Source organism: Athene noctua, chromosome 3 (genome assembly GCF_965140245.1).
Source record: "Athene noctua chromosome 3, bAthNoc1.hap1.1, whole genome shotgun sequence".
In the NCBI taxonomy this organism is placed as follows: Eukaryota; Metazoa; Chordata; class Aves; order Strigiformes; family Strigidae; genus Athene; species Athene noctua.
Window position 1 is genome coordinate 1,017,616 of NC_134039.1, and position 20,769 is coordinate 1,038,384.

The 20,769-nt window shown below is 46.4% G+C and overlaps 1 protein-coding gene across 2 annotated transcripts in view; it reads right to left on the reverse strand.

Annotated features, from left to right (window-relative positions):
- Positions 1–7,605: 7,605 nt before the first annotated feature.
- The window catches only part of SULT4A1 (sulfotransferase family 4A member 1), a 29,087-nt gene continuing 15,923 nt past the window's right edge, over positions 7,606–20,769 (reverse strand). Inside the window, exons 2-8 of one of the 2 annotated variants that reach the window (XR_012633359.1) lie at positions 19,328–19,458; positions 17,819–17,899; positions 17,566–17,692; positions 15,026–15,120; positions 13,423–13,561; positions 10,758–10,887; positions 7,606–9,168 (exon numbers count right to left, since the gene is read on the reverse strand). Coding sequence is in view for 1 of the 2 variants with exons in the window: in XM_074901732.1 (XP_074757833.1) it covers positions 9,056–9,168; positions 13,423–13,561; positions 15,026–15,120; positions 17,566–17,692; positions 17,819–17,899; positions 19,328–19,458 (686 nt within the window). In the remaining variant the exon portion in view is untranslated. The remainder of the gene's footprint in view (positions 9,169–10,757; positions 10,888–13,422; positions 13,562–15,025; positions 15,121–17,565; positions 17,693–17,818; positions 17,900–19,327; positions 19,459–20,769) is intronic. The other variant, XM_074901732.1, reaches the window with a different exon arrangement.

Sequence of the window (20,769 nt, forward strand, 5' to 3'; positions counted from 1 at the left end):
GGAAAAGGGGATGCCCGGAGAGGAGGGGTGAAGGCTCGGAGGTCCTCGGCAGTTGGCACTCTGGCCGTAGTCTCCCCTGGCTTTAAAACAGGATTATGAGAGCAGACCAGAATATAGGACAGGAAGAGCAGCAACGTGCCTGGCAACAGCGACAGAGACAAAAACCGATTTCTTGACGCGAGATCTAATTTGCTGATAAAAATATTGACCAAAATAGTTCTTGCTGACTAGCAGTGACCAGATGAGAGGAGTTCACAGTTTCTGTGGTTGTGCTGCAGACTATCTTTCTCCTGTGTCAGCACTTTCGGATATACAGTTTAGAGTAGGAGGTAGAGTCTTTACCAAATAACACAGAAATATCTCTGGAAATTTTTTTTGGCCATTTTCTTGAAGGCTACACACATTAAAGTACTCTAAAAATCTTTAGAAACACAACCTCTTAGTTCAGAAAGCCTGCTATTTTACCAAGCAGTACAGTTGCTTAGATGTTTATTTAGACTTTTAGGCTTCTGCAGGAGAAAAACGCATGTACCAAGCTCATTACACTAATTACGCTGGTTTATGAAGAGCTATTATTAATTTTCCACCCCAGGAAATCTGAGGCAAACTCTACTGTAAGTATAAACAGAAACGCTAACTGGGAAAATAACAATCAGAGAGTGAGATAGTGCTCAGGGCACGTGCAAGGGTTCCCTGAGCGGGGCTCACGCCGAGCCCCCCGCGCCCGCATGCCAGCTCGGGCCGGGGCTGAGGGGGCTCCGCCGCTCCACCTCGGAGATGCTGCTCTGGGCCTTACTCGGTGTGAGAGGCGTTTGTCTTCGCCCATGGGCAACGTGGTTGGGGTGCTGATGAAATAAGGGTGCTCCGGGCAGTGGAGCTACCACCCGGTCTCTTCCATGGCGCTGCACAGGCGTTAGCCACAAAAACACACAGTGGCAGCCTGGTGCGCGGGGCCGCAGGATAACTCTGTGGGTACTCTTGGGGTTGACCCAGGCAGACCCTTCAGAGGAAGTATTTTAAAGGGCCCTGTTTGCTCTATCACAAACGCAATTCAAAATAGGAAATTGTTTCTCCCCAAACTGAGTGGCAGTCAGAGAGTGTATCTCCTCCTCTCTGATACGTGCCAATCAATGGTACCTTGCTCCTCCATTCAATTAGCACAGTATAGACAGCAAACATTAGCACGGGAATCCTGAGTCCTGTAGACTTTTGAAAATCCAGCATGGTATGTACAAATGATAAAAGCCATATAAAGAGGCTCAGCTGATTCACTGTAAAGGGAGATGAAAAGTAAAAATAAAGCAGACATCGCATGTCCAAAGAGAAAAACAGTGTCAGGAGAGCAAGACTTACTAGTCCTCTAGCAAAAGTGCAGTACTGTGCAGTGTTTTACACAGGTAAAAAATCCCTACTGCATACCCCTGCTTAAAAAAAAAAAACCAACAAACATCCTAAATAAACAAACAAACAAAACCACCACAGTTCAAATGCTTCATGTTTTTGTGACCCAGTTCAGTGCTTTGGACTACTAGGGAGAAAAAGAGGCATGGGGGGGGAGAGAAAAGGAAGAGAAAACACCACCTTTCTGACAACTTAAGCAATCTTCATGTTATCAAACAGAAATTAAGCAGATCTGGGCAGCCCCTCGCCAAGGCTGAGCCTGCAGCAAACGGAGGATTCGCTGGGAGCTGTTGCAGGGCCCTGCACCTCCACCCCCGAACGCTCACATCCGCAGGGAAATCTCTGGCTGGGTTTGGAGCCAAGCTTGGGTCACGCAGCTTCTTGGGCCCATTCTGGGAGTCGGGCTGGTCAGGAGCCATTCCCAAGGAGCTGTCTGCGTGCAGCCATCCTGTTCGGGAAGGCGGGAAGTGTTTCAGAGTCTGGACATGGGCTATTCCGTGGCGGTTCTCCCCAGCGCCAAGAATCAGTCACAAGGACACTCCGCACAGCCCCTCCACAGCAGTAACCCCCGGCAGATGTCCGAGCTCTGTAGCCATCCATTAACAGGAATTACCCTCCGAGCATTCTGTCCCCGCCAGTCAGGTGGAAAACAACCTTCTCTTCTTCATCTGATCCATGGCGAAGTGTCACCGTTACGACAGTCGCTTGGCTGACACACTCGCAGTGGCACCGTGCAGGGCTGGCTCCCTAGAAACCATGAACAGGGAGGGGCCATTTCTCAGGGGCCAAGAGCTCAAATCCACGGGTTCTGGCTGCAAGGCCCATCATAAACACGGGCAGAGAGAGCCTCTGAACCAAAGGCACCCAAGCCCGTTCTGCCGCCGCCTCCCCAGGCACCGCCGAGCTCTACTTCAGGCGCTGGGGTTGATACAAGAGGCTGTGCCAGCTACTTGTACCGTGTCCAAGCCAGAGGGAAATTCATGGAGCTTTCAATACTACTCTGCCCTTTTTACGGGTTCAGCCGACGCATTTAAATTAATTTGTCAGCAACAGAACCATTCGGACGGCTAAGGCAGCAACAGCTACGGGGCTCAGTAACTTGGCCGCAAGAAGAACGTGGCGAGGAGAAGCACATCCCGCTGCAGAGCTTGCTCTGACTTCAGAAATTCAGGATGGAGCTCTAAAGTACTCTCCAAAAACCAAGTCCACCGGTACTTTTCCGGACTCTGACATTTTCTGGCGGAAGCGTACGTCCGTGTGGCCTAACAGCCAGCTTCCCTTTCCTAGCATTTCTGTCAGAGTCTGTAAGAAGTCCTTATACCCAAAGTCAGATTACTGATACAGATCAAATTTAAAGTATCATCAGATACTGAGCGTGGTTCTCTCCTCACTTACACCACCTTTACACCTCCAAAGTATCAGTGCATCCCTCACGAATATCTTACCTGCACTGAATAGCTCCTGATTTATACGTGACTTGGAATTCACGCCGGTGCATAAAAAGTCATAAATCAGATGCATTGCTTGTATTTTTAAGTACACTGCTACTGGCATGAGGGCAAGATCCTCAGTTACCATAAATCAGAAGAGCTCTGCCTGCTTTCCTGTCTTCAGAAGAATTACAGCATTTACAGCCACTAAGGGATTTGGCCCTCGTTTCATCTCATTTCAATAATTTAATTGATAAGAGTTTCCCAAGTGTCTATATACCAAGTTCCTGCACCTGAGGTGTGTTTTGCTGGAGATACGAGGTAGATGGATCTTGCAAATGGTAGAAACATATTTCTGGCCAGTTTAGATAGAAATGTAGAAGGCGGTTTCTACCCAAGAGAGTAATGAGGAACTGTCAGAGTGTTTCAGTCAGAGCCATCGGACCACGTCCTTTACTCTTCTCGGAGAATAAACGAAGCTTTAGAACAGAATGTTTTTTCTATTTGTTTCCAAAAGCTTCACTGTTTTGTATGGCGTTTGGCAAGACAGATCGCAAGGCTCGCATTCATTTGCTCTTAGCTCTTTTTTTTTTTTTTTAAAGCCTAACACATTTGATTTTATGCAACCTAAAGTAAAAGGATCGCTCTAACCTTGTCCTTTATTTCATTTTATTCCCCTTGAAAGGGTGCCAGTCTCTGCAATTGTCAGAGAACAATTAAAGCTATGAATTCCCCCATGCAGATCAAGCGTGAAGGGTTTGTGGCTCTAGCACAATTTGTTGTTCTCGTGATGGGGTCACAGCAAACAACTGGCAGCAGAGCCACGGCAGAGTATGAGCTCCTGCGTGAGCTGGATGGGCTACCAGGGGCTTCCAGGCCGGGGCGGGTTGACCCGGACTGGCTGTCAGAGGCCCACGCAGCCACTCTCACTCCTCAACAGAACAGGGGGAGAAAATAAGACGGCAAAGCTCATGGCTTGGGATGAAGACAGGAAAAATCACTCACCAGTTACCACCGCAGGCAAGACAGACCCGATCTGGGGGAAATGGATTTAATTTATGGTCAATTAAAAATAGAATAGGATGGTAAGAAAAGAAGACAAAAGAACTAAAACACCTTCCTGCCACCCTCCCCTTCTTCCCAGGCTCAGCTTCAGCGCTTCAGCCCTTCATTCCCACCTCCTCCGTGCCCTCCCTGCCTTGCAGTCGGGGTTGCAGTCAGGCTGGAACGGCTCCTCTTGGCTGCTCCTTCCTCCCCACACTCCTCCGCTCCAGCGTGGTCCTCTCCATGGGCCGCAGGGAAGGAAACCCCCACTTCACGCTGGGCTCCTCCGGGGGCTGCAGGGGAATCTCTGCTCTGGTGCCTGGAGCACCTCCTCCTCCTCCTCCTCCTCCTCCTCCTCTAACTTCAGTATCTGCAGGCCAGTTTCTCACAGTTTTTTCTTTCCCCTCACACCTCTCTCTCAACACAGCTGTGCTGCATTTTAATTTTTTGTTTACCCTTTCTTAAATAGGCTTTCACAGATGCCCCCCAGCTGATGGGCCCACCTGTGTCCTGCCGTGGGCCTGCTGGAAGCCACTGTACCTGGGGCGGCCCCTGCAGCCCCCCACTACCAACACCCTGACACTTACACCCAATACACAGGGCAAGTCACCCCGGAATCCAAATGATGGGTGAAGCAGAACACCCTGGGAAGCCGCTGTTACACCAGCCACTGAAACACCAGAGCGTTCCCCGGGGCTACCAAACACTGGCAGAGATGCTGCACGCCTCGGAGCCGGGGCGTCCCAGGAAGAGTTGTGGGGTGGGGGGTAACACCCTTATTCTGTGCCCTTCCGTAGGCTTTGCTGTGGTTGTGCTGTGTTTTGATTATGTGATGTACGGGCAAACCCAACATGTCCTCCCAGTGGAGCTTGACATCTCAGCCTTTCCCTTGGTTCTTGTTTTGCTCATGGGTTCAGCTGTGCTGTGTTCTTCGAGCTCTCGCGTGTCTTATGGGTGACTCCCTTCCACAGCCCTGAGAAGGCAGATGCAAGGGCTGCGAGGGCTGGAGCCTGCGCACGCGGCGACACCAGCTGCGCTCTCTGACCTGCGCGCGAGGATTGAATTGTCATCTCATGTTCGGCGCTGGCAAAAGCTGAGCGTGTGACAGAGGTGGTGGCCGTGGGTTTAGCGCCGGGGCGGCAGTTACTCTGAGTATCACATCAAGCAAGCTGGAGTATTAGTGGCTGTGAGCGGCATCAGTCTGAACACGGAGTGTCACCCGTCCCCCCGCACCCAGCGTGCTGTCACACGCGTCCCGCTGCAGCGCCGCCCTCCTGCAAAGCACCCTTCCTTCCAGAAGTCGGGTTTAGTTAATCCACTGCACACGGCAGCGTGGATCCCCCTCCTCTGCCTGCGAAGGACGCGGTTCCCTTGTGACAGACCCTCTCTCCCAGCGCAGCCCCAGAAGAGCCCTGACCAGACCTGGGACATCACCTCCAAGCCCGGGCAGAGCCCAAGAGGCTTCGGCTCCTCGCCGCTGCCGCCCACAAACCCGCCCGGTAGCCGAAAGCCCCCCCGCAGCAGTTTAAGCTCACGTGTGGGCCTGTAAAGCGCAGCAGCAGCTGAGGGGCCGGCACACGTTGGCTCCTGCTGCCTCTGCTCCTGGCAGCGGGGCAGAGCGGGCAGCTGGCGGTGGCACCTTCTAAAACTGCTCTAGTGCGCCTTGCCAGCGCTTGTCTGCGCGCAGCGAGAGCTCCAGCAGGACTTGGTGCGAGGTTTAACAATCTGACAAAGTGGCAAAATCCAGAAAAATGATACGGGCACAGCAGAGCTTACAAAGAGAACCCCACGCAGGCGCCCGCGCTAGCAGGGCGTGCAGAGGCTTCTCCTGGCCTTGCTCTATTGGGCTGGCAGGAACAGCTTCACCGTTTCCAAACCCGAGTGATGGGGTGAGAGTCCTGCGCTACGGACAGTGATTCCCACCGGTTGGGCTCCTAAAGCCCAGAGAACTGCCCTGCATTTTTGCAAACTTTTCTCGTGTTCATTTTTCAAGACCACACAGCCCGGGGGCTTTCGGAGGGACACTGGAGGTTACGTGCACCTGCGTGTGGTTCGTGTGATACACCCCGTGACAGGCACCAGAAAATACCCATCTCCGCATGGTTTATCACTCAGACACTAGAGGACCCCCGTCCGCAGATCCTGCAGTGAAGGCATCAGACGGGTTATGCAGTGAGATTACGTATGGTGGTTTCAGTACTCTGTCCTCCCCGTGGGTGTGGTCACTAGGTTTGGGGGGTTTTTGGTGAATATTATTTGATTCAGCTGAATCTCTGTTTAGCTTTTTTCTTTTGAGTGAAGAGGCAAATGCTGTTTCTTAATTCTCCCTCTAAACCTTTGCTGGTAACTGCTAAGTGGTGTTATTTATAGCCCAGGCAAGACAGAATGGCTTATAATAATGGTGACTCAAGCCTATAAATCTTTATAATTATTGCCAGAACTATTGGTGCCACGTTGTGTTGTGATGCCTATACAGAAGCGCTGAGAATCTTTAGTGATTACTCATTAGCTTTCTTGTCTTTCCTCTTTACTGCTCAACTTCACCCCGATGAACGCTTCAAACCTTTTTTATACAAAACCACGCAAGCACCAGAGATCTGGAGGCAGAATCTCAGCCCAGTTTATGTGGGGATAGGCTCTGACCAGGCTTTGGGCTCTTGGATAAATTTCACCTGATAGCACAGAAGGCAACGGGCAAGGGGTGGGGCAGGAGAGCTCTGGCCGAGGAGAGATTTCTGCTCCTCGAGAGCAGGTTCCTAGCACGCAGCAGCTTTGGTGTCTAAACCAAGGAGCACCATGTAGCAGCAGGTGCACAACAGATTGTCACAGCTGTTACTCCCTAGAAATGGCTTTTTGGCCAAACCAGCCATTCCCGCTCCAGCCCAGCAGCTGGTGGCCCCCTGCACCGGCGGTTTGGCCACGGCATGTGTACACACTCACCTCTTACAGCGTGGCCTTAGATGTGGCTTTGGGGGGCGATGATGTGCTGTAGCTAAGGACAGGCCGTGCCTGGAACGGGAGTAGGGTTCTGTGGTGTCTTCAGGAATACGAGGAGCCTTTAGGCGACCCACAAGGACAGACTGCTCCTACGTCCTTGCGATTAAGGATTTGGTTTAAGTAGATTCTCGGTGCTAATGAAATTTTCTTCTGACTCTAATCTGCAGGAACTGTGGGGAGGTTTTGTCATCCTCTGTAGCAAGAAGGAATTCTCCTACTCCCAGCAGGTGCTTGCAGCCTGTGGGTTTTGGTCCCCTGTATGACAGACCAGTAGGACTCCTCAGCATGGAGCTGCCTGAGAGGTGCAAGATAAAGGTGTGTAAAACCTCGCCTGAGCAGTGACTGTGTATTATCTGCCCTCACAGAAGAAAGGAGCAGCAGGCTGCACGATCTGGTGGCAGTCTCTAAACAGAGGAGCTTTTGCTTACAGTGTCTGGGTGAAAAACTCACTGCCATGGGATGCTCTCGGTGCCAGCACGAGGGGAAGGGACCCTGCCGAGAGCTGCTCAGCACAAAGATGCTGACAGAGGCCTGTGCTCTCCATTGTACCCCAGCACATTTTGGGGGCCGCTGCTGGAGACAGCTCATGGGGTCAGATGGTCTTTTTCCTTGATGTCACCTTTCTGCAGGTCTTCTGCCTTAAGTTGGGAGGCTGCGGGGAGGGGAGGGGAGCTGAGGCTTGGACGATGATGACCTGGTCTGAGCAGGTCTAGAAAATGAGCAAACCACAATGCATGGAACACATCTTTTATTCAATAAGCAAGCAAGCACAGAAGTAGAATGTGTAGTGCTTAATATTCATACAGTACTAAAAATATAAAAATAGAAATAAAATTTCACTGAAAGCATTTTCACTCACAAATATACAAGGAAAAGTGCTGTCAAGCCACATCATGCCACACCACTTGCCAGTTGCTGAACTGACAGTTAAGTTTCCCAACAGAACTGAAACACTAAAAATCTGCTAGTCCTTCCTCACAGCTTTTGGTGAGCCTGAGCCTGTGACTAGCAAAGATGGGCCTCCTGCAGCCGAGAACCTAAAAAGCCTAGGTGTCGTTACCTAACGGAACAGTAAAATCATTCTGGACTAAATCATCATTTAGTGATGGCAGCCTGCGTCAGGCTGTTTGCCTACCTGTCGTAGAGAAACAAAAAAATAAGATAGAGAAATAAACGTGAATGCTGATTATAATGCAGCCCGGTCATGGCTAAGGATTCCTGCAGCCGTATACTGCGCACGAAGAGCTGTGCAATACTCCCACCTGCCGGCACACTGCTGAACTCTCTCCCTCCTCCAGCTGCGGTGCTCTGTCTGCCCGCACCCGGGGGCAGCCCAAACCCTGAGCAGGGCCGAGGACACCCAGCACCGCACCCTCCCAACGGCCGCGATCCACGGCTGCCAGGGGGTGATGCCCTCGGGACCTGCACCAGCTGCCGGGCTTTTAAACCCCATCTGGAGGGGCCGGATTAGGGCGGGGGGCTTGAGCAGCCTCTCCTCGGTGGCCTCTGGCAGGGGGTACCTCCACCCCTCGGCGGGAGGCCGGGGCAGGCTGGGCACCGGGGCCAAGCCCAGCTCCACCGCACAGCCGGGCCTGCCCTGGGAGTACCAGCGCAGGACTGCCAGGTGTCACAGATGAGGGCGTGCAGAGCCGAATGTGAACCCCACTTCGATCCGTTACTATTTTGGAATGGGATTTATTCATACTTGATATGCCTGCTATAAAAATAAATGTGACGATTAACCCCTGAGATCATTCTAGCATACAGTTTTGGCCTGTTACTTCTTCCCCTCTGAAATAATTTTTTATTTGGTTTACGGACATTTACTTAGGTTCTAGTGAAAAGCTTTTATAAAACACATTAAATAATCGATGTGGGGCTGAAAAGGTGTACATTCTAGTTGCATATATGATACATACCTTATACGTATATAATACATTCCGTAACAGCTGAATATTCTAGTACTGCCGAGGAAGTTCTTGCGTGTGGACAAAGGATTAAAATACTAGAAGATAATCAGCTGTTTAGGACCAAAGATAATTGTATCTGATACGGTTTACTTAGATTGTTTTTCTTTCTTTAAATCTTGTTACACATAATAGCTACAGTAGTTTGTCCAGCAGGTAATAAATGAATGCATAAAGCACTTCTAGCTATATCTGGATATCATATGCATGCATTTCTTATAAATAAAAATCAAACGTGAGGTCACATTTTCCCATCTTCTGTTTATAAACTAAATCAAATTTTTCATTCATTGAAACAGTGAAGATGTCTTTCCATAGCCCAACTCGTCCTGAAACACAGAGAAGGAACAGAGGTCAGAGCAGACACGACGGGACACCAAACATCTACAGCCTAATTCCGCGGAGCACCAGCTCCCCCCAGTGAGACACGGAAGTCCTGCCCTGCACTGACAGCTCAACGTCCCGCAAGGCTCTGCCTGGACCCGGCTCCCCTGCCACAACCCTTGCCAAGCCTTCAACAGGTACCACGCACCTTGTCATCTGCGCCAGCCAAGGCTTACACAGGAGCAATCCTCATTTTTGGGAGGTTTTGCTCCAGCCTTGGTCAGAAGTGAACAGACTTTGGGGTGGGTGTTCCCTGAGAAGTGGATTTCTGGTTTCAGTGCCAACTATGGCTGTTTGGTAATTCCAACAGCTAACAACATTTTGAAATTAGTTTTGAAATCGTGCCTTCAGCATACACTGGTCAGAGAACTGTCTAAAAGGTAAGTGGAATGCAGAGTATTAAACTGGTTATTGAGATGTAATACCATTACTAATTTCCCTTATTTTACGTTCAAAGATCAGTTCAACTGATGAACTGACGTTTCTCGCTATGGAGAGAATTATTTGTTAAACACAAGTGCCTAGATGACCTCTTTAGGAGAGAACAAGTACCATGCACCCAGTGCGTGCCGTGGGAACTTTGATTGTGAACACGAGGAATAGGAAGCTTTTGGGGGATGCAGCAGGGACACTGAGCCCAAGAGCCAGTAACCGAGCTGAGGACGCTGCTGCACCCACACAGCAAAGGCTGCAGCCCCCCTAACTGCTGTTTCAATGCAGTCCAGAACTGATCTAACCCCAAGTCAGCCAGGGTTACTCGTCAGTGAATGAGCCCCATCAGTAACCAGGCTGAGAGGCCCAATTCTCTTCTCATTTATGCTGGATATAAATAAAGACAAAAATCTAGGCTTGTTCAACCAGAATAAATGAAAGGAGAATTGGGACGGTGCTACCAGAGAGTTTAATCATAACAGCAAGAACACAACTACATGCAGGGAGCTTAATTATGCATTTGATGCATAAGAAGAATACCCATTTAATTTAATTACCATTGCTTTTATGCAGCAACTCTGTAATTGAGTCCAAAGACAAAACTGTCTGGAACATCTACAAATTACATATTAACATGATGCTGCAGTATGTGTGGCCAGGGCCATTTTATGAAATCAGGATTTTCCTGTAACTCCTGACAGCATGACCGTGTTCTGGCTTGGTTTTGGGATCCAGAGATGAAGAGAACCTGAAACTGACTGAAAACGCACCATTTCTTGTTTTCACCAAATTGCTCCTGTATCAAATAAAACATTACGAAAACACTTGCAATCGTACACATCTGATCCTGATTTCAATTTTGCTCTGGCAACTATAATTGCATAAAGTACAGCATGAAGCATAAAAGCCTGTATTTCCCTTTCAATAACAACAATGAAACATTTTCTTTCTCTGGGAAAAAAAGATAAGCCTTTTATTTCTAAATCCCCCTAACAACATGTATGGACAAATGACAAGTTCTATAAAGGACATACACAGTGGATTATTTGTAACATTTTTTTTTTTACTGTATGGATTGATAGCTTGTCAAAAAGTCACCCACCTGGTTTATGATTTGAATCATGCAACTGTGTAAATTATGATGTGATAAGAGTCAAATATAAGTAACATATCTAATCTTTGCTCTGCTTTCACAGCAGCTCAGGCTTATCTTCAGAGTAAAGATCAATGTGCTAAAAGAAAAAAAAATGAAGAACTAAAATAAAGCAAAATAATAAAGTAAATGTAACTAATGACAAATTAAAAATATTTGAGACAAATTACAATAAGCTGTCATGTTACTGCCACCGTTCTTTGTCACAGAAACGAACGAGAAGGAACAAAGCACTGTTAATGAAGCTGCATTCTGAAGTAACAAAATACTGTAACAGCCAGAGACAGCAAATAAAAGAAATACAAAACAAGGATATCTTTTAATAAAAAGCACACAGTGAACAAATGACAAAATATTACATTAACTGCTGCAGCTCCCTTCCTGCTCTATTACAAAACGGAGGCTCCTTTTGGAAGATTTGTGGATGGTGTAAACAAGGGGCTGTGCCCCCGCCCGGGCTGCAGCTGCCCCACCTGCCCACAGACGGTCTCACCAGCACCTCCCCTCTCCTCTCTCTCCTATCACCACCTCACCCTTCTCCCACAAACACCTTTCTGGCTTTCAGAGGACGAGGAGGGGGGATCTGGGCTGTGCAGAGCACGCAGCAGCGCCGCGGCTCTCCAGATCGTGGGGGTCAGGAGCAGAGCCAGGGCTTGGTGTTAATGCAAGTCAGCGGCGGAGAACGTGGCTCTGTTGTTTGTAAAATCCTGCACCAACACACAAGGTTCTCCCCAAGGTCCTCGGGATCTCTGACCAGACTGGTTAATTCGTGGTCTTGTCTTCACAGCAGACAAGTGGGTCAGTAATCAGTTAGGCAACGTGCTGCAAAATCCTACTGCCAAAGAGAGGGTTGTTTTCATGCAAGATATAAGTTTATTACATGCAGAATTTTCAGTTTGAAGGAGTAAGGGTAGAGTAAGATTGGAGTTGAAAGCAAGATAACTAGGAGCAGAAAAACACACTGTTCAGTGGAGACTCTGCCAGAATCTATAGGGAATGTATCAGGTCACCATTTCAGCTGGGAACTCCTACAGGAATCTGGTTTCCACGTCCTGCTGTAGTAACCAGAGCATACAGCCCCCCCAGAACACACCAAGAGCCTTTCCACACCACCTGTGCAAAGTCACGGGTAGAAGCAAGGAGGTGTGAGCAACGGCTTTTTTCCAAGTACGACATTCTGAAACTCTGTGCCAACGTACAGAGGACAAGTTATCCTGGGTCAGTTACTCTGATGATAGTCTGGGCTGAGTAAGGGAAAACTGGCATAAGGCTCTGCCGAGAAAGCCACAAAGGCAGAACAGAACATCAGCAAATCTGCTTCCAGGGGACTCCGCACGGACCGGAGCGAGTGTCGGTAAGGTCACAGTCGACTGATTAAAGCTGAGTGCAAAGAGATTATACAAGAGACTTCTGTGAGGCATGGGATTTTAGTGCTTTTTAATAGAACTACAGAATGTCAACAAAAGGCATGATACAGTAAACAAATGGCCAACTCAAAATTACTAGTCAAGGAAGAATGATGATACTGGGTATTTTTATCGGAGATTTGAAAATAATTATAAAAATTACAGCTGATAAAATCTGCAGATAACAAGAAGGTTGGCTGAGAGGGGTAGTATGAGAAGGTCTGAAACTTAAGAACAAAGTATCTGGGTGGTGCTCCCTGAGTAAGGGACAAGAACCTGCAAATTAGTTCCTCTGAAAAGACTCTACGGTCCTGATAAATGCCACACGCTTCGGGTACGATGCTGCGGCAAAGAGCGCTCATGTGGCCATGGATGGGCAAATGAGGGAGACAGGGAGAGAAAGTGCCAGTTGAAACTGGATTAGATCAGTGGATAAAGTGGTTTTATGTCTGGGCAAGGCACTCGTGAGGCTGACAGAAATCCTCCACGTTATGCCCTCATTTTTAGAAAGAGCTGCTAAGCGCTGTGAAGCAGCGGACAGAAGATAATTTGAGGGAGACTTACTGGGGTCACTCTTTTATGCTTATCAGAAGGAAGACTGAGAAAGGACTTCATTTCTTGACTTTACCAAAGGACAGATTGTCAGCAGTTTAAAGGGCACTTCAAGTTCCTAGAGAAAGACCTCACCAGAGTAAACATCAAGCAGCTAAACATATTTTAAACAGCTGAGGTAGACGATGAAAAGAAAAAGCTCATTTAAGGAAAACTATGGCTCCTTGTCATTTCACACCTTCATATCAGAATTCTCTGCTACTCTAGAAAATCTGATCTACTTAAACACAAGGGCTTAGGCCACGATAAACTGTATGGAAGTGCGTGGGCTTTGACATGCCAAAGATCAGAAGGAGCAGTGCCGGCTTCCCAGCCTGAACAGCTCTGTCCGTTCAAGAAAGCCAAAGACCAACGCGGTGGTTTGCATGGTGTGAGAACACCCTGCTCATCCTGGAGGTTTCCTTCTTTTCCAGTCACTTCTACCTAACTTTATTTCCAAACAAACCAACCCCCGAACTGCACCAACAGTCGGTTACCTCCCATCACTTACACAGCAGCATTCTGCCAACACCTCAACACATCCTGGAGGTCTCTAAGTGGTCAGTCCCTTCTTGCAACCTCCCCTGTACGAGTTTTATTGCAGGTTTTAAACATACCCCTGCCCACAGGAAGCGCTTCTGCGTTACAGCACTGATCGATGAGCTGATGGCAGTGTTCCACCATGGATTCCAACTGTGCTTTGTCGTAAGAAACTCCTAAGAACCTCACCAGTTGCTCAACCATTGTTGCTAGGTCCTGTAAGAGAGGATGAAAAAATAGTTTATTTTACAAGATTTTAAAAACCTTTTTAAAAATGAGTTTAAGTATTTTAAAATAAGTTATATCCTGATGTGTGTGAAAAATACAAATGCAGAAGATGTAGAAACACCTCGTCTTAATATTTTGCCACCTTCTAATTTGCTGCAAATAAACATGTTCCAGCGAACTAAGGTAAGACAGGCTGGCAGAGAATACAGTCGTGTAAGATCTTCAAACATTAGAATGGGGAAGTGCAAAGTAATCGTGATGCTTCCCACTTCAGACAACACCACACCCTTAACTGATCACTTTGGAATAGCAGCGCATTGTGGAGGAAGTCAAGGTCACTTTTATTTTGGTTTTGGTAAAATAAATGGCTACAGACGTTAGAACAGCCCCTCCTTGTGGTTCGCTTCTGGGACTGCATCCACGTAGATGGAAAGGATCGACTGAGGCAGCCTCTGAGAATAAGCAGCTGTTAGTTTATACATGCAGAGCTCCAGGTCCCTGAGCACGAGCAGGACTGCTGGCATTGCAGGGACAGAATAGCAATGTTTACTGGGCAGCAGAAAGATACGGCGATGCCACCAGCACCCATCCGCGAGCAGAGTTAGGAAGACATCATTATTAGGAATACATCATTATTCAAAACCACGGGTTTGAAACCATTTCTGCTAAACTTTTAAAATTATCTAATTGTATTACTACTTCTTTTAGCATCTGACTCCATCAGAAGGCTCAGTAAAGCCGAAATGATCATTTATCAGCTTTACTGAGTTCTACCCTGACTCTGCCATTTTGTAGCTTTAGAGATAGGAGCTGGGTTTTTCCTGTGTTTACATTAATTTTCCAGTCAAATAAACATTTTGAAGAGTTTTCATTAATTCTCAAAAACGTATTATTGCAATAGGAAATGGAGGCCAATGTTCTATGTAGTATTTCCACTAAATTTCTGATTAAAACTAAAGTGGATTCATCAGCCAGCATACTGTAAGGGCCCAATAATTACGTTCACCTTATGCTACATGGCCGTCCCTAATTGTTCTCAACATTGTTTCACAGAAGACAGTAAGAACAAGCAAATAATCAGAAGCAACGACAAATATATAGGACAAAATACTGACGATATACTTTTTTCCTCACTGATACTGCACACACAGCGAGACGTTTCTGTTAAAGGAATGTCCAAGGCCGAGTGTAGCAACCAGAGAACAGTCCCACATCTCTGCCTTCCCTGCGGGTAGTTGAGTGCCTCTGGATGCAGGCAGATTCCTGAGTAAATGACCAGGTTTATGAAACTGCTGAAAGTCCACAGAAGCTACTGAATGCCAGTGCTTTAAAAATGGTGTCAGACATTAGGAAGCCCAAATATGGGCATAAGCAGCCAATTTTGTACTTTACGTATTTTAAACACTAAGTGCTATGTGTAATTAAAATACCTTTTTGGTACATCTAACCTACCTTGTGCATATCTTCATACTTAAGGAAAAGTACGTTGGCATCCATGTGATGTTCCCAAAACTCCTGCACATGTTCAAACCACGAACCATATCCTACTGCAAAGACATTATGATTGGCATGAGGAAAATTAACATTTTTCTTATTAAACCCTTTTCAAAAAGTAAAAAAAGGGAGAAAAAAAAAATTAACTAGAGAGGTTCACAGCCCCAGGAGAAGAGTGACTGGTTTTGACCCACTGCCATGCACAGCAAGGAACTGAATTAAAGTTTTTTCTACCAGTTTGGAATACTCCAAAGAACTAACTTACCATAAAGATAAAATGTTCAACTGCAGATGCCACCATATTTCATGATGGAGCTCTTGGAGCTCAGTATTAACACAACTGAACAGAAATTGGCTCAAATTAAAAATCACACAGATAGCTTTGTAGGTGGCTGTAAGCTGTGTGAATTCCTTCAACTAATGTACCACACTGCAGCTTCCTTCACCTAGAAGCTAGCTACAGCATTCATGGCAAGTTCTGCAGAGTACTTTGCATAATCCCAGCTTCAAACAATGCAGCTAACATGCACTGAATTTGTTTCAAGATAGTCAGGTGTAAGGAGGGGGAAAGAGTGGGATTGTGTTGTTTGGGCTCAGTGCTGCTCCCTCTAGCAGCACTTTCACTTCTTAAGGTTTTTGGCTGCTGTGTTGCTTCCATGAGATGTAAACATTTAGCTAAATGCTAAATTGACTGTATTACAAAACACTCCAGTGGCACAATTATGGACACAGAACATGCTGTGATGTTTTACTGACTCTGGGAGGTTGTGATAAATCAGCTACCTGCTACAAGCTGAAGATATAATTAACTCCTGGGATACTTATATAAAAAAAAGAGTACAGAACCTTCCTCCTATCTTAGGAGACCTTCTAAGGTGTTTTTAATTTGTGTCCAGTCTAGAAGTTCCCGATCATGAGCTGCAGACAAACATCCCATTCTCAGGGAATGCAAAAGAAAAAGCTAAAGGTGAGCTGGAATGGAAGGAGAGCATTTACGCTCCCTGCACAGAACGGCAGGAGAAAGCAGCAAAGGTTTCTAAGGCCTGTTAAATAACCTCCACTAGTAGGCTTTTACTTTTTCTTCCCTTCATTATTAGCTCGTTTAGCATCAACTCCTCCAAATTCCAGGTTGAAGGAGTTTGCTGCACTGGATCTAGAGGAGATCCTGCTCTCAGAGCACAGGGTCCCTGGAGAATTCTTAACATTACATTAAGGTATCACAGAGAAGATTTTTGTAAAGAAATAGCAGGCAGTATAAAAAAATTTTTCCTTCTTAGCTAGAAAGTGTGGTAACCCATTGGCAAAAAGCCCAGTGGCAGCCAGTCAGTGAGAAGACAGGGCTTGTCTCCCCTCTATGTTTACTGAGCTAGCACAAAGGAGTTACCTAAGGCAGCGCAGCCCGAGTGGGAACACAGTGGGCGGGGGGTCAGGAAACAGCCCCCACTCCCAGGAGTTACAGGGTGAGCAGCTGAGGAGTTGTGCTAAAGCAGTTTCAGACAGCAGCCTGCAACTGCCTTCCCACAGGGGTTTGCTTCAACTTACTGATGCACTCCGGATCAGTCTCACCAAACCAGATTTGTGTGTCTTAACTGGTATCTTGCAAGGGACAAACCTTGAGTTTTTGGATGAAATTAAAAGTACGTGGTCTTGAATTCACCGTCACATTTTTCTACAGGATCCCTGCCTCAAGAACACACAGTCTGAGGCATTTACTTGGTGTGATTTGGGGTTGGTGGGCCTTCCTCCTGGGCTGTGATTGAGCACAGGCTGTCTGGGGGGAACAGGGGGGTCCTGGGGGTCAAGTGTTTGAGTGTTGCCACGTCCAATTCCTTCCCCTGGCCCAACTGCCTGTGTATTGCTGGCCGAGTCATTTAAACCGGTTCGGGTTTTTTTTCCCAGAGTTAGTGGCTGTTCCCTGTATTTGATCACTCGATTCAGGTCCCCAGGATGTGACTTGCTGAAGTGGGGAGCAATCCCAGATGCAGCAGAAGTTAGAAGGATCAGTGTTTCAGACAAAAATAAAGTTATTTTCAAGGCTGGTGTCCTAATTGTCAAACCGAACTCCTTGGATCAGCAAATACTTGATAGCTAAATCTTGCTAAAATAAAGTAATTACCAAGGGAAAATACAACTTTGATGAACAGTAAGACTCCTGAAAAGTGGCTAACAGTGAGGTACAACTAAAACGATGCTGGGAGCATTCACCACTTCTCACAAGGTACCTGGTACCTTGCAAACCGAATTTTAGAAGAGTTTTGCCTGAGCTAAGTGGAACGCTGCTGAGCCCCTGGGGTCAGGTGCTGCAAGGCAGTTCTTTACAAGGCATGGCCGTGGCTGGGACAGACAAACCTGCAGCCACGCAGTGCTATCTGGAGCAACCTCCTTGCTGTATATGCAAAACAAATGCACCTTTATCCAGTTCATTTCTGTACTTGCAGGAGGAATGCAGAGATGAAAATAAATGTGTAACAGCGTGTGCAGAGAGAACAGCTCCTTACACTTGTCATTCATAAACCTTCTGCAGAACTCCTGAAAGGTCCCTCTGTAGCTCATGGTCCTTAGGGAGCGGTGAAACTGGTAATAAGACACCACCAGGTCTTTGGGGTTGCGAGCCATGTATATTACCTGGGATGAGGGGAGGAAAAAACAGATCATCCTACCGAAAGCTCTCTCCCCACCCCACTCCCCAAAGCACTTAAACAACTTCTGCCAGTACACAGTTAAACAAACATGATTTCATTTCACTTTTACCTTTGAATTGCCATTATGGAGGTCGGAAGGCAAGAACCGATACGGCAGGTGGCTTTTTATGAGGCGAGGAGATGTCAGTTCCTACAATAAAGCAGACAGAAACACTTGTGATTGTGCATTAGCTTTTGGCACATCCTGAGCTGTCCTGAACTGTCATACTTGAAGCCCTTTACTGTACTGAGTCACATTCACAAATTCACTACTTTAACAGGAGTCTGGGGCTAGAAATTAGGTCAGGGAGTTACATCTCTTTCTTAAATATCAGAAGGCTGGATAATCTGTTGGGGTTCCTCGTTAGGTTTCTTTTGTCCTTTTCTTTCCAAAGTACTTTTGTTTGTAGGACCTTCTCAGGAAGAGAGTGTAGTAGTTGAATATTCTTAGTATCAAACTAACCTTGTTTCCAGTGATGCTTCCACTAAAATTCCTTTAAAAATATCAGAAGCTCTGAAAACCCTACCCCCAACTTCTTCAAAATTTTACTCTTGTGATTTATTTTATCCTCAGAATTAGGCTCAGACAATCCAAAGGTTTATCTGAGCGTGTGAGCATCTTTCAAACAGTGTATATTTCTATCAGTTGAGGCAAGAATTGTCTTATGACACAAATCATCTTCCAGTAGTTAAAAACTGTGTAAATCCATACTGGATCAAGTTGCTGACACCCCGTGTAGGTAACGGGGTGCAATCCCCAATCAAACCTCTGGCTGTTGCCACCGCTCACGTGCGTCAAGGCAGCACTGAGGTCTCACTGGACTAGGCAGCACACAGGTGAAAGAGAAAAACAACCTCTGACCCCTAAATACTCTCAGCCTAAAGCAGGCTGATGCTGCGCTGTCACTGACCAGAAGCAGCTTAATTTTATCCATGCCAGCCTCAGCTAGCTCGGTTCAGTGAGCTCTGCAGCTATCGGAGGATGGAGCCCAGGATTCTGCCTCATCATTCCAAGACATGCCTGTATCAGTAAGTTACAGCAAGGACAAGAGCACTGTTATATGCCACGCCACCAGTCTGAGGCATTCTTAACAGTGTGGAAGTCGCTTCACACAGAATATTCCAAACTCCTCACACTACACCTACGGAGTCTGCAGACCCACAGATCCTGTTCTCTAAGGATTTAGATGTGTATATTCAGAAGAGTGGGTCTACAGATCCCTAGGTCTCTGTATCTGTAGTTCCTCTTTCACAAATTCAGGGAAGGAATCAAAGCAAATTGGTCTCATTTGGGCAGCTTCTGTTTACATAAGCAAGGGAGACCTGGAACTTTTATTCAGAAAACCCACTGCCAAGATATTGAGGACATGGAGAAACATCTAAAGCATTAAATATAGTATAATAAAGCTTAATAAAAGCAATTTTAAAAATAACCTAATAACACTCTGAATCATTCCAACAAACTGAGCAAGTCCAGTGATGAAAAGGGCAAGGACACAGGGTGATATGAAGTGATAGATATGGAACCGAGGAAAAAGATACCCAGATGTTGAAAGACTTTCTTTGCAATAAATTGTACCTTGATGATGTCCAGACCAGGCTGAGGGTACTCTAGGACTGGAAGTTGTTCATCTATATTCATTAGTCCAATCTCATCTGGATCAGCTCCCTGACTCACTAGATATACCACTTCCTGCAGCAAGCCTGTGCCTGCACAAACCAAACAACGAAAGAGAACAGATTGTATTACAGTTCTTATCTAAACAGAGGCATATGAAGGGAGACCTAGACACAGAAATAATGGTAACTTTTGTCCTTAACAGTCTGCTGCGAAACAAGTCTGGAACTGCTGTTTTAACATAGTCTGCTCCCTTAGTTTTATTTTAAACACAATGATCTCCTTTCACGTAAAAGACTGGAGTTTTTTCTTCAGTAATAATTTAAATATGTTTCTATCTCCCAATCATTTTACCTGTGAATCAGGAAGCATTTATAGAAAGCTCTTCCCCTGTGAATGTTAGCTAGGCAAAACAGTACTATTTTTATTACTACGTTTTAGAAATGAGAAAGAGAGGTGGACAGACATCACCCAAGTTCATCAAACGCATTAGTGGCCATACTGGGAGGCTGCCAGCATCCTCTATTCTAAAATTGCAGGCAATTCTACTGTTATGCAATCATTTCAGAGTCTATTTATACCTCCACGTTATGGACTGGATAAACCACTGAATGCATCAATGCAGAGGGAGCTAGTCACGAGCTTTAGAGGCCCCAAGTACGTGTCTCTCTCCAGCCTGAGGACATTTACAAAGCAACCATTAGATATTGCAGCCTTAATGACTGTGGAAAAATTAATAGGGAATCCAAACATAAGTTTGAACAGGGCAACCGTTTCAAATTATTTTACCTTCATGCAGGTTGAAAACCCGCAAAACAGAGAAATAAAGGTTCAGAGATATCTGACAGAGGCTTATTGAAGAGAAAGGCACGGGCTTCTGGCGAGATGGAGGAAGAGAGTGAGGAGAGAACAAAGCGAGCTGGCAGGGAAGGGACCGACAGTTCAGATGTCAAGACATCCTGAATACTGCAACAGACAGACCAATTATCCAGGGGTTGTGAGCGGTAAGGAAAATGGGGCTGGGATTTATTTTTTCTCTCATGTTGCCTAAAGGAACAAGTAACTGTTCCAGAACTCCTTACAAACCCCAGGCCCACCTCAGCATCCCAAGGCCTTGGAAAGATAAGCTGCAACCCCGAGATCGTGCCTTTAGCTCCTGTTCTAACCTTAAGAGAACTTGCATGTAACTTGTAACAGTCGCTAGTTAATTCGTGTTAACCAGCACGCTAACAGACACAGTTTGTACAAATTCTGTATGCTGTTCCAACACAAACAAAATTGGCATACCGCTATTCAGATATTTTTTAAATCTGAGCTAGGAAGAGTTAAAAAAAGCTGATGTACTTTAGAGGCTGCTTAGAGTGAACACAGTCAAGACACAACGTGAAAGAACACACACGCCT